The sequence below is a fragment of the Crinia signifera genome, chromosome 5 (assembly GCF_055691185.1).
Source record: "Crinia signifera chromosome 5, ASM5569118v1, whole genome shotgun sequence".
Classification (NCBI taxonomy): Eukaryota; Metazoa; Chordata; class Amphibia; order Anura; family Myobatrachidae; genus Crinia; species Crinia signifera.
In genome coordinates this window covers 199,278,300-199,293,452 of record NC_139221.1, presented here as the reverse complement: position 1 = coordinate 199,293,452, position 15,153 = coordinate 199,278,300, and the positions used below count along the sequence as shown (strand labels likewise).

At 39.8% G+C, this 15,153-nt stretch overlaps 1 protein-coding gene across 1 annotated transcript in view; it reads right to left on the bottom strand.

Moving 5' to 3' along the window:
• Window positions 1-6,065: 6,065 nt before the first annotated feature.
• The window catches only part of LOC146080772 (dynein axonemal heavy chain 5-like), a 357,582-nt gene continuing 348,494 nt past the window's right edge, over window positions 6,066-15,153 (bottom strand). The window contains exon 77 of the mRNA XM_083188420.1: window positions 6,066-7,171. Coding sequence (XP_083044546.1) covers window positions 6,953-7,171 — 219 coding nt within the window. The 3' untranslated portion in view covers window positions 6,066-6,952. The remainder of the gene's footprint in view (window positions 7,172-15,153) is intronic.

Sequence of the window (15,153 nt, the reverse complement as noted above, 5' to 3'; positions counted from 1 at the left end):
CATATCCCCACTATCCATGTTGGCATGGAGTTGATACTATATAGTGTGGCGAGCGCAGCGAGCCACCAAGCCCGAAGCGTGGCAAGCGTAGCGAGCCCCGCAAGGGGACGGGGAAAACTAAGCAAATAGCTTAGTGGGCGCCCAACTAACATATAAGTACCATAACAAATATTGGGCCCCAGTGCAGTTTATTCTTGACCCCTCCCAATAGGAAGCCCCCAGACTGGTCATGAAATCTTTGCACACAGCCTCGGAGGGGGTGCAACATATTGAACATAAGGAAGCAGTTGGTCCATAGTGTCACTTTTCCCCACCCAGAATCTGCATCCGGGTAACTGTGTATTTGGCCCTATCCACCAACACTATAATCAACACTGTTGGGCCCCTAAAGGGTGCTCAGGTACAGATACTGCGTATCTGCTTCACCCTTTGACACTCCTTTATACTGTACTTGTAATAGTATTATATATCTACTGGATTTGCATGGTGTAGAATGAATTAACTGTAACAAAGTCACTTTCACTGTAATGGCTGGGTGGCAGATTTCATGATATGTTGGTTTGGGAACCATATCAGTCCACCAACCTGACAGATAGAACATTAAGTAGATCAAGTACAGATTTTTCATCTATTTACTCAAATATGTATTCTGAACCTGTAAATTCTGTATGTTCTTATGGTGCTATCCAGCCGGAAAACAAGGTATAAATGACATACTTTATGGAACACATTATTTCAACTCCATTACTGCTGCTATATTTATGTGGATGGGTTTGTTTTGTTTAACATCCCTTTAAAGAGTCTTATAGGAGTGATTATGTATAATGTATAAGAAACTCACTAGTCAGCTAGAATTTCTTTGGAAAATATTTTGTTGATGAATAGATTAAGGACTAGATGACGACAATGCTGCTGCAACTGAAATACTCATGGGCCAGTACCAAATAGTGAAACGTCAATTTTATTTTGCAACAGTGAAATTCCACAGACATCACTTCTACCCAAGGACAAGAGGATATGGCAGTTGGACATTTGAATTAATTGATAAATAGGGGGCAAAATGTTTTACAATTGTCAATTTTATAACTCTAGATATGTCTAATCTTTCAGAACATACCTGAGAGATTACCATTGTAGTGTAGATCAGAGTAACTAAAAACAATATCCGGCTACCCTTAAATCATGTATCCAAATAGCCAGAGTAGTACAAGAGAGGTTCGATAAGTACAGCAACAAGACATTACACGTGTATAATGTATTTTTTTCTAATTTCCTGCTAGGACTGAGCAGTTTCATCACAGGTTCCATTAATTCCCATTAGACTACGCATCATTTAAAGGGCACATCAGCAGCTGAAATTCATCATCAACTTGCCGAGGTGTCATGTCACGGAAACAGATTTTGGGTTGATGTACTACCTTTATAACTGCAGGACAGACATTTAAGATGAGCAGTGAACCGGCCAGCCAAGCATGACCACCACTGGTAGTGTAACGGGTGAAGGTACTTATGGGCCTGGTGCGGAAAATGTTCAAGTGGCTGTTATCAGAAGTGGCTGAGGTGATGCCAATGCCATGTATGCATGTAAGACCCTTACAGTATGCCCCCAATGTCTCCCTACATATAAAAAAGTACAAAAAATAGAAATGCAATTTTAATACCAGCTGGTGTCTGTCAGGTGATCATCATGCTGTCATGTTGATGGGCCTATTTTTACGTGAAGACCTGAAGCCCCATTGTTAATCTGGCCCTGAGTGTACCAATTACAAACCTAAGGGAAAATATATATGTAATATATAATCGGGCGCAAGTGGTTAATTAAATAATTAATATAAGAAACAATATATTAAATGGCAGCTCCCAATGGATTCCCAGAAGGGGATCCAATGAAACAAAATCTAGGGGATATAATTATTCTAATCAAATAATTATAGAGAGCGCACTGAATTAAGCACAAATATTTATTAAAAAACAATAGATGAAAAGCTCATATAAACGATCACAATTATTTAATAAAATATAACAATAAAATCAATATGATATAAAATAGTTATAGACCACTGGGCAATCACTGATGCCCCACACAATGCTATATGAATATTGTCCAGTTGCTCTTACCCACTAAGGATGATGTTATGTCCAATAGCGGGGAACTTGTAATTGAGTTTGATGAGATATGAGAAGACAAAGTCCATCCAGTAAGTTTATGGAAATATTTGCTGTTTGAATGGGGGGGAAAAAAAAAAAACGGAGGGGGATTTGTAGAGATGAAAAGGTGACTCGCAGAGCAGCTTAGCTGTTGGAAATAGATGTATCTGTGCTACAACCGGCAGATGATGGTAATGAGCCGGGAGCACTCCATAGTGAACCAGCGGCGCGGCTAGGTGTATGTTGGAGAAGTTTGTCTCATCTACCACCGTGACGTTCTGGGGAAGAGAGCCAACGGTGGGAGTGACGGGGTACCTGCCGCACTTGGTCTCGGGGTCTGGAGCGAGTCACACCTCTCGGGGGAGCCTGTGGATGGTAAAGTCCAGGATCGCCGCAGGTCACCCTTCTGCTCACAGGTATCGGACCCGAGGATAGGAAATAAATCTGGTGATTTGAAGCAAAGTGGTGGGTAAAGGTGAGTGCCGTTTTTTTTTTTTTTTTTTTTTTTCCCATTCAAACATCAAATATTTCCATAAACTTACTGGATGGACTTTGTCTTCTCATATCTCATCAAACTCAATTACAAGTTCCCCGCTATTGGACATAACATCATCCTTAGTGGGTAAGAGCAACTGGACAATATTCATATAGCATTGTGTGGGGCATCAGTGATTGCCCAGTGGTCTATAACTATTTTATATCATATTGATTTTATTGTTATATTTTATTAAATAATTGTGATCGTTTATATGAGCTTTTCATCTATTGTTTTTTAATAAATATTTGTGCTTAATTCAGTGCGCTCTCTATAATTATTTGATTAGAATAATTATATCCTCAATTACAAACCTGTTTCTTTGACATGACATTATCACCATTTTCAACTGATGTTGGGACAGTATGATTGATATGAAGCGCAATATAATGGGAAAGTAGTGGTCTTCCTGCTCTGACTGGTGGGAAATTAGAATGAAATGCAGAACAGTACACATGTAAGAGGTACAGTAAACTCCAACTGAGGTGTAGAATCAAGCAACTTGGATCATACAAGAAATTACAGTATAATAAAATGTGCAACTAAACATATCTGACTGTTAGCAGGATATGTGACTTTACACTTTACTGACAGGTAATATTTTTGTTCACTTTTTATGAAATATGAACAATATAAATAACAAACATTTAGGTACTTGTGTAATATCTGGGCGCCCGAGATTTTCATTGTATTACATCGCATCGCATTGCATCGCATGCAATATAGTGGCATACAATTTATGAGATGCGATTTTTCATTGTAAAGACCCGATTTTTAATTGTATAGTCACCCATGGGTGATTTCATACCCCCACTATCCAACTACGCATGGAGTTGATTTTATATAGTGTGGCGAGCGCAGCGAGCCACTGAGCCCCGCGAGGGGATGCAGAATACATGTAAAGTAATCCGCGTCCCCACACGGGGCTCGGTGGCTCGCTGCGCTCGCCACACTATATAAAATCAACTCCATCCGTAGTTGGATAGTGGGGGTATGAAATCACCCATGGGTGACTATACAATTAAAAATTGGGTCTTTACAATGAAAATTCGCATCGCATTGCATGGTATGCCTTAAGTAGTGGCATGCGATGAAAAGATCGGGCGCACAGATAATACACAAGTACCAACATTTATTTTTTCTATTTTCTGAGACTTTGTGAAACCGAAGAGCCTTAAATGTGGAGCGTTAAATGCTATTACATTTTTAAAATGTGCTGTCAATATGATGTTGCCTATTCCATCCATACAGATGTTTTTCACTTTTTCAAACTGCAGGAGAAAAGAAAAAATACTGTCTCTCAATCAGAAGTATGAAAAAATACTTTTAGGTCTACATTTATCCCTGTTCCTGGTATACACAATTCTACAGCCTGAGCAGAAAGTAGATACTATTGGCACATAGTGGATTATTCTATAGTGCCCCCTCTTCCTAACCCTCACACACAGTGCAATATACTTGGCAAGTCTTATGTTCCAAGTATTTTGGAATACACATTAACAGTTGTCCATGGTAATTGATGCCCTCACTCACTCACAGCTCAAATTAACTCATTTGGGTTTGAATGGGAAAAATATGGGTCCTCATTCAGTCCCAGTTCCAAGCTACCGATTGAAATATTCTGTAATTTTCTACAAATGGTTATTATTATCTGCTACTGGCTTCTGTCATTTAAGCACCCTTATTTCCTTTTCTTGTAGTTCTCAATGTCTCAGTATGTTTACATATTGAAGTGGTTTAAACTCCAATTAGAATTATTTGTATATGTAGTGTAATTGTTATAATAATAACATAGTTTGTTTAAACAAAGTATTAGTCAAGGAAATGTATGGGTTAAAGTGCTAGTAGGATAAGATATGAGAGGAAATGATGTAAGTTTATAAATTAAGGAGAATTCTGGGAAATGTGTTTTATTTATTTTAGCATTTTTATATAGGAAAACAGAGCAGAAGCCTCATGTAAATTAACTGGTTACCAGCATGGAATGTTTTGTGAGTATAGGTATGGTAATGGTATGCATAGAAATCGCATCGCATCGCATGCGACCAAATCGTATGCGATGCGATGGTCAACATTTTTCCATAGGATTCAATGTTAAAATGGTCTGAGTCCATTTTAACATAGAATTCAATGGGAAAAAGGGGTCCATTTCCTTTCCCCACTATCCAAGTGGGCATGGAGCTGGATATAAACCTGTGGCGAGCGTAGCGAGCCACCGAGCCCGAAGCGTGGCGAGCGTAGCGAGCCCCGCGAGGGGACACAGAAAACTTTTTAAGAAATATGCGTTCGCTCGCCACGCTTCGGGCTCGGTGGCTCGCTGCGCTCGCCACGCTATATAAAATCAACTCTATGCCCACTTGGATAGTGGGGAAATGAACAGGACCTTCTTAACATTGAATCCTATGCAAAATCGCATCGAATCGCATCGCATCTGATTGTATGCCTTAAGGTAAGGCATACAATCACAAAATCGGACGCCCAGATACTACATAAGTACCTATATATATATATACTGTGAAATATTATGCTAAATCCCTGCTTTTACATTTTAAATCAGCGCTGGCAATAAAACATACACATGGCAACAAAAGGGTACCACATCTAGATATGATGTGTGATAGATACATCACCTAGGCAGCTAACTTTATTTCATATGATATTATTATAAATCCATTTTATCTAGTGATGAATTAAAGAGACTATTTCCTTCTCCAAGCATACATTCTGTAATGTGATTACTTTGTGTGTTATAATCAATAACAGTTTGTCATTGTACACTGCAAAATGCTTCATTTAAATTGGCAAATAATAACATTGTACTGTATGATGGAACAATATGCGGGGAATGGTTATTTATAACCTACACTATTATTAAATGTATCTCTTTTGAAATGAATCATTTTATACTAGTCAATGAATGTTTATTAACTACATTTTATTTCATTGATCTATAAATTATATTAAATCAGATGTTTCTTTTATCAGTTTGTTCATAATTAGACCAACAACACATTGTGCTCTAGATGACAGTATTTAAATATCTGGAATGGGATCATTGGGTCAACCTAAAGATGGTTCACAGTCATTAGGTCGACATACTGCAAGGTCGACATGCATTTAGGTCGACATGGGACAAAGTCGATAGGTGTTAAGGTCAACACAAGCATTAGGTCGACATGGTCTAGATCGACAGTCAAAAGTTTGACATAGGGTTTGTCACTGTTTTTTGACCCGAATGTCGACACAGTCAACATGGACACAGGATAAAGTATACTGCTTCCCCTCGCATGGAACGCTGCGCTCGCCATGCTTCGGGCATGGAGCCTCGCTGCGCGTGACACTCTATTTTATTCTCCTACCACGCCCTGGGACTTGTAGTTCCAGAACATTACACAATAGTTCCATCTATTATTAACCATTTATCAGCCCAGTGCCCACCGGATCATCTATGTTTTTTGTCCCTGAATTTCTCAAACCAGGACAGGTTCTTTGATTCCAGTTTTAAAATGAGTTATGTTTTTGTGAATAATTTCCAAAACAAAACGTATGCCAATGCAAAAATGACACAAGGATTTTAGTAAATGTTTAATAGGCACAAATCCAGAAACAACATGTATGGAATAAACAGGACATTTGCTCTATGATCCTGAAACAGAAGAAGTGGAGATGTTGCCCATCACAACCAATCAGATTCTACTTAACATAAATTTAGAAGATAACAGCCAGAATCTTATTGGTGGCTATGAGCAACATCTCCACTTGTAGAAAACCCAAGCCTTAGTAAATATACCCCGACATATCATCGAATTACTATTTTCATCATAGTGTAATTTCTTATCCTGCATGAACAAGCATTACATTTGGTACTTATATGTTAGTTGGGCGCCCACTATAGTAAGTACGCTCATACCCCCACTATCCATGTCGGTATGGAGTTAATTTTATATAGTGTGGCGAGCGCAGCGATCCACCGAGCCCAAAGCGTGGCGAGCGTACGCGTAAAACTAAGCAAATAGCTTAGTGGGCGCCCAACTAACATATAAGTACCTTACATTTATACTCCTCATTACTGATATTCCTTGACACTGTGTAATATCTTATGTACATTTTCATAATGTTGGAATATACTTATTAGTTACAAGTTTGTAGGTTAGGTTCTTTAAAATACATGTACAGTATTCTGCAAAGCTAACGTTTCATATATTGTCTGTTTTGTAGCGTATGTTTTACTTACAATCTGTTCTTAAGTATTGAATCACCTCTGCCTACTCATTTATTGTCACAAAGCAAAGCAACACCCCTCATTGTCCAATGGTCGGGAACAAACACAGTTCTCAGGTACAGTGAGAATATGTAAGTGAGGTCAGTCCTACGTGGCTTCTTGTACACTGGGCAAGTGTAGAGGCTGTTCATCTGTTTCTTGGGGTCTGCAGGGCCTGTGGTGCTCACTGCATACACATGAACTACAGGCAGATTAGTAAACAGCACCTGGAAATAAACAGTGAAACATGATTAATTACATCAATAATGCTACTAAAGATGTATCATTTTACTTCACTTCCCCATACTGTATATTCATGATTAAAATGATAACAACTAGTGTATCCTCCTAGTTACAGAAAACAAGCCATCCTCACTGTCTAACCCCTTTGCTGGCCACTCGCCGTATGCAATGTTCCGGGAAAATCGTCTCCGTTGGAGGACGGTGAGGAATCCCCGGAATGGCAAGGTTCGCCTCAAATGCAGCGAGCGCTCGCTGCGTTTTGACGGTCGCAATCGGCATTTCCACCTTGCTGAAAAGTACCAGTGGAAACGGTGAGTAAAGGGGGGTGGGTTGAATACTAAGGGTGAGCTATGATGGCGAGCTAACGACACTGTGGAGGGTAAACTAGTGGCCTAGACCAATAGTAAACAGGCGCCTATTAGGATTGCAGGGGTGCATCTCGTCGAGGACACCCACGATCCCAGTGGGCAAATACCCATCCTCCAGCGTCTCTTATCCGCCAAGGTTTATGGACCCCACCTACTACCAACTACAGACCATACAATAATATCAACCACCTCCAAAAAGGACAATTCCTCAAGTATCCAGCCTATAAGTATAAACCCATTTTATTATTTCAATGTCATTGTATGTAACCCTTTTAAATATTTGAATTGTAACTGTGTACACAGATATATACCTGTTTATGTGGATAATCTCCACACATTATAGCAATAAATAGATTGTGGAATATTACCCTACCATATTGATCCAACCTTTTTAGCGCTCCACATTTTGCTTTTCCACACGAGCTAACGACACTGCTCTCCGTAATAGCATGCTTTCAGGGCACTGAATATACTGTACCTCATTATAGAATGAAGTTCTTCTAACTTATCAATGTTGAAGATCTGGTCCCATTTATGAAATTGTAGACAACTGATACAATTCAAACTTTTAGGGAATACTGCAATCTTCAATAAATGTTCTCCTAATAATTTCATACACCAAACAATGAGCCTTATTCTAGTTCACTCTTTCTGACAAAATCCTTCTTAGATGGACAAAACCATGTGCACTGCAGGTGGGGCAGATGTAAAATGTGCAGAGAGAATTAGATTTGGCAAGTTATTTTGTTTTTGTGCAGGGTAAATACTGACTGCTTTATTTCTACACTGCAATATAGATCTCACTTTGAAGTAAAACCCCACTCAAATCTAATTATCTCTGCACAAGTAACATCTGCCCCACCTGCAGTGCACATGGTTTTGTCCATCTAAGAAGGAATTTGTCAGAAAGAGTGAACCAAAATAACCCTCAATGTAACAGTGAGGGTCACCTTTGGGGTTCACAAAATGCGTGCTTAATGAGTTGTCCAAGTAGAGCACTGAGAATATTTAGAATTAGTGGGTCTGAGTTTCAGCAAATTGAAAGGTGACATAAGGGGAGAGATAAAGTGGAGAAATTGCCCATAGCAACCAATCAGCTTCTATTTAGCTATCATTTCTAAAATGACAGAAGCTGATTGGTTGCTATAGCCAACTTCTCCTTTTCTTTCTCAATGGTCTGATACATCTTCCCATTAGAGTGCTAATCATGCAACTTTGCAGCTCTGAGAGCCAAATAACCCACATCACTCCCATGTCTTAGATGGAGGTCCCTTGTATGTCACTCAAATAGTTACTAGAGCATGGAATTGTCCATTGAATATTTTCTAACACATTGACACACATATTTATATTAGATAGATAGATAGATAGATAGTGTCATTCAAATTTACACAATAGCAGTGTAACCTTTGTTCCAGTGTTAAGCAATGCAGCATTTGGCAGCCAGGTTGGTATGATGAATCAGATAATTGTGGGCATGCTAAAAGGTTTGCATATGAAAAGAGCCAATCAAGTACCTGAATCCAGTCTAATATTAGTGATGGTTAATATGAAGACATCTTTCCACAGAGGCTGTTGTGGAGGTCATGTCCAGCAGACATTCAAGTATCAATTTAAGTCATTAATTGAATTGTAAGTACAGCAAGAGCCTCAGGAAAAGCTTTTAGGTACATACTTCCCAGCTTTCGAAAAGTAGTTTCAGGGAAATTATAGCTGGCAAAAGACTATGCCCCATGGAGCATTCTTCAGAGGGAAAGCTCATTTCATCTAAAAAAACTTCCAATATATCTGAGCAAAGAAACATGTTAGTCTGAATCTATGGAAAAACATTGGATTTCATTATAACTACCTCTAACACAGCGGTTCTCAAACTGTGGGTCCTGACTCCAAAGTGGGTCTCGACCTTCTCAGCATGGGGTCGCGACTCCATGTTGCTGACTATCAGGCTGATGACTTTTCTAATCACAGTCAATGATTCAAGGAAAATCTGAAAAGTCTGTTGAATTGTCTGTTATTTTAGACTCCTCCCATCATTTTGTGCCTCCACAATGCTGCCATGTACAGCATGTGCTGTGATGTGATGTGATGTGATGGGATGACCTTCTACATCAACTTGCTGGGGTCCTGTAATTATTTTGATTGTTTGATGGGGTCCTAGAGCAAAATAGTTTGAGGAACCCTGCTCTAACAGACACTGAACAGGCTCTATTATCATTGACTTCATGACTGGCACATTGTGAGAAGTACATTGCTAGGTCTTCTGCTGTTTGTTTTGGGTGACCTGCTTACCGCCACCTGAAATTTTACTGGTTCATTGTGGACAAAAGATGGACAGGTTATCACTTACAGACACCTAGAGTTCCACATCCAGCTGCTATTTAACACACAACCCTTGCTGTTGTCCGGTCAACTGTATGTATAATTACTTTGACTTGTACTGCTGGCTTCTACTTGTGCCTGACTTTTGAAATGACCAGCCAGCTTTTAAATATCCATGAGCTCATGGATTGCAGGACTACATAATATAATGTAAACTTTCATCGCTGATTAAGGTTGTTAGCAGTTATTCAACTGGTTTTATACCGATACATAGTAACCTCATCAGGTGATTCATAACTATCTGGTCACAATTAACAAATCCATTAAGCTGATTATACAGCTCTTGCACTCTCATTTGTGTCACTATGTATGAGTGGGGAATCAATGCTAGCTGTCTTACACCAATCTTGAAATGTTACATTTGAGATTACCATACTAATATCAGTGTTCTTAGAATTCTTTGAAGTATACATCAAAGGGTACTTATATGTTAGTTGGGCTCCCACTATAGTTAGTACGCTCATACCCCCACTATCCATGTCGGCATGGACTCAATTTTATATAGTGTGGCGAGCGCAGCGAGCCACCGAGCCTGAAGCGTGGCGAGCATAGTGTGCCCCGCGAGGGGACACGCAAAACTAAGCAAATAGCTTAGTGGGCGCTAAACTAACATATAAGTACCCATCAAAGGGTACTTATACATCGAAGAATTCTAAGTACACAGAAATTATTATGGTTTTTATTTTTCCCCTTTCTTCTAAATGTGATCTTTGTACATGCGTATCTTTCTAAAAGTAAATTCAGTGTATATATGGTTAATAAATACTATGTCTTTTAGACTTTATGTTCAATAAATGATATACTTGATCCATCTGAGCTCACTCCCTTTGTTTTTTTTATTTGTACACTGGAGGGTCATTGGTTAATAGAAGTTCGTAATGTAAAGACCAATTCCAAGTGTGGAGAAATACTAGATCAGATCTTTAAATTGCTCCAGTTGATACACAAATGTTGGTAGATGGTCAAACTGAAAACAAATGCTCGATTTGTGAAAAGAAATCTATCAACAGAAATATTGAGCCTAGAATTTAATGGCAGATGGAAAAAAATTTTTTCACGGGACTTAAATATATATTGCCACTTCATTCTGTATTTAACATATTTTATCATAAAACATATATACAGCCAAGCTGCTAAATTTACTACCCACAATCTGCAGAATAATATTGTTTAGCATAGTATAATAAATGCAAAAGAAACTTATTTAATGAAGAAGCTTCTAAAACTTCAATCACTTTAGCTGTTTCAGCATCTAGGGAAAACAGTTAATTACAATATAATTGACCTTATTTATCACAACAGCAGCAACACTACAGTTTAAGATATCTTTGTATCTCGTTAAGTGGGCAGTGCTTGTTAGAGTCTGGAACTGTCTACTTGCAGGAGTAATGAGATATGTGAATGAGAACACAAATCAATGGATTAATCAACTCCATCACCTTTGGATGAATCTGTTTCCAATGACTACAGATTAGGAGAATGGTCTGTTTTACAAAAACCTACAGTATCCCAGAGAGGAGACAGTTAGAAAGGAATACCAATACAAATTTCACCTTGTGATTAGTGTTCCCATGTTTTTCAAACTGAGAACCAAAATAATCACAGACATACCGTTAACTCTCTCTGTAGCATCTGCTCCTTATTGGCTGGCATAACACTTGTAAATTTAAACAATTTGCATACCCTCCAACATGACCCATTGCATTCAGTACACAATGATCTGCTCCTGAACTTCCCTCTCAATGTATCATTGCCATCGCTTGTGTGGAACTAGGTAATTGACGAGAAGGGTGTTTGAACTCCGGTGACGGCACACATACATTAAGAGGGAAGCCCAGGAACATTGTGTACCGAATGCAATGGGTCATGTTGGAAGGTATGAATTTGCAAAACAAATAACACATTGTCCTGGGAAAAGTTTAGTTTAATTTCTAGTGCTTCTTACAATGTCATTCTTATTATAACTAGCATTATGAAAATTCAGTAAAAATACTGCAAAAAGGTAGCATAGTTGCACAGTATTTAGAATTGCTGCATCACAGTGCTGGGGTCTTGGACTTAAGGTGCCCATACACATTACAATAATTGTATACAATATTATATACAATATCGCATCTAATCACACCTCGGTTTTGCGATGAGATGAGATCTAGTACAAAAAGTATATTCAGCACATACTTTTTTGTACTAGATCTCATTGCAAAACCGAGATGCGATGAGATGAGATATTGTATACAATAATTGTAACATGTATGGCCACCTTTACTCTTATCAATGCACTATGGCCCTTATTCAGATCTGATCACAGATGTGAACATGTATAGAGAGAGTTAGATTTGTGTGAGTTATTTTGTTTCTGTGCAGGGTAAATACTGGCTGCATTGTTTTTACACTGCAATTTAGATTTCAGTTTCAACACACCCCACCCAAATGTAACTCTCTCTGCACATGTTACATCTGCCCCACCTACTGAATTGTAGTGTAAAAATAATGCAAACAACATTTCCCCTACACAGAAACAAAATAACTCACCCATACCCTTCAACATGACCCATTCCATTAGGTACAAAATGCTCTGTTCCTGGACTTCCCTGTCAGTGGCAGTTACAGAGGCTGGACTCCAGCACAGTCCAAAATTAAAAGAGGGGGGGGGGGGGGGGTGTCACATCAACTGCCAGTGAGTGCAGGACAGTGATGTATGGAGTGGATATCCATGGGTTTGCTCAGAACTCCACTTTCCTGAAGTCATTGACGGCAGAAACAAATACGTAAAATATTAATTATTGTCTACAAAGTGATGTTTAATATGGTAATGGTATATGCTGTAATAAATAATATGTTGCAGGACAATAGATTTAACAGGTCTTTTCAGCAAGTGAATCCTCTTCACTTTATAGAATAGAGTTTTACATGGAAAGGGACACATTCACATATATGTTATAAATACATGTACATGGGCTGAATCTCAGTTGCACAGATGAAAAAGTGATGGAAGCCAAAAGCATGGCAGCCGAAGGGGGGGGGGGGGGGGGTGTCTAGGGGTACAGGAGTCCTGGGCCACGCTAGAATTGGGGCCCGGATGGCATTATTGCAATTAGTAGCATGCGTGCTGCCAGGGAGTCAGGGACGCGGACAGCAGTAGCGCATTACCAATGCACTAGCCGCCAGCCAATGGAAGATTCCTGATTTCCAGCCAATCAGGAGTGCTTTCTGTCTGTTGTGTTTACGTCACTGGCTCCTTTCTGTCCGGCGTGTCCGCTCCGCAACGCGTCTCTGGCGAGGTGGTGCTGGTGCACGGAGGAGCTCTGCCAGACAGGCAAGGAGGGGGAGCTGCCGGGTAGCTGGCAGCATGAGCGGCCCCATCTCCCACTCCTGCTACTGAGTGGGAGATGGGGCCGCTCATGCTGCCAGTCCCCGCTATCTCTGCAGCATGACAGGTGAGCTCCTGCACTGCGTTGTTTCTTGCCACCCGCCCCTCCCCGAGCTCCGGAGTCCAGGAGGCGGCATGAGGATGCAGGACGGGTGCAGACCACCCGCACACCGCACGTCAGCCAGCAGAAGCCGCTGGCTGTACCGAGCTGTGCTGTACAGTACAATGCTGTGCAGCTGGCTGAAAGTACAGGTAATGATAGCCTATGTCTGTACAGGAGAGAGGGGAAGGCATTGAGAGGTTTATTGAGGGAGAGAAGGAGATAGTGTAAGTTATAGGGATGAGAGATAGGAGGTGGAAGGATGGAGAAAAAGGTACAGGGGTTCCAGGTGGATATATGTGTTTGTGTGTGCCACTTACATTGTAGAACCCCGCCTTTCCCCCTTGGGGGCCCTGCCCATTCTGTCAGTCCTGGGCCCCATGATTTGTGATGGCAGCCCTGGCCATAACAACTGTTCTAGTGCTTTCATTTTCCAATTTGTGTTAAAAAAAAAAATTGTCTGGATCTTGCTGGTTGCTACGGGTAACAATACCATTTCCTATCACTTCCCAGTACACCAACATTCATCATGTCTCCCATAATAGCATGCAGTGTATGGGTATGATGTGGGTGCATGGGGTTAAGCATCCACAGCAGACTTCCAGGCTGTAATGAAGATTTGAATAAATTCACCCTATTTTTCTTTGGCTTTAACGTTCTCTTTATAATTCCATAAATATTTATGAAAGGATTATCCAAAGAGAACAACACTTATTGGCAGATTTTAAATTATTAATATGAGCAGCGTCTGCTGAAGTTAATAATGAAATTGCATCCAAGAGCGTGAATGAGATCCTGTTCCTATAGAGGACCTTTATGTGGTCTGTCTTAGGACTTAGGTCCTTTAAGAAAATGGTATTCAACATGCCGTCCTCCAGCTGTGGAACTGTTTTGCTAATAAAGGGATGCTAAATCTGTGGCAGGGTATGCTGGTATATGTAATTCCATCACAGCTGGAAAGCTGCATGTTGTATACCCATGCTTTACAGTGTATATGTCTGAGTTTAAAAGGCCAAAATTGCCTATTTTTCAAATGTAACTTCCCTACTCATCAAATTGTACAAGAGGATGTGAACAATCTCTAAGTTCAGTCTTATAACCAATGCCACCGCATAACTTAAGGCCCCCTTACACTTGTCAACTTATTGTCTCAACAAATTGAACCTGATTGACTCGAGATTTATCCTATGTGCAGGAGGTTCAATCTCTTCCAATCTCTTGGTTATACTCAATGGCACAGGATTGTGGATTGTGTCCTACACATCAGGCACATAAGATTTTGTCAGACGGCACATCAGATCTCGTCAGATAAATTGACTCAAATTGGATGAAATCTCACAAAATCTCACAAGTGTAAGGGGCCCTTTAGAAGAGAGGGCATACAATCCATTGATGTCTGGCAGATGATGTGGCTGTCTGGGTCAGGCATATACAGTAGACTGGGCACAACATTTTCCTATAGTGGCATCAACAAAGCAATAAAAGATTTACCAGATAAACTAATACATTAGGGACATAAAAATACATTGAACAGGGCTGTGATGACTAAATGATATTGAACTGGCGTTGTACTGTCAATGTTTTTGTTCTACTAAAGGATTGTAATATGGAATCCTGCAACACATTATAATAGATAGAAAATCGCATTCCCAGTTACACAGAAGTCTGAAGTGGTTGTATAGTCATTTTAAGGAATGAGTAGACGCTTTGGGCTACTCTTTATCTCTCTTCAAGGCATGATACCTCTCT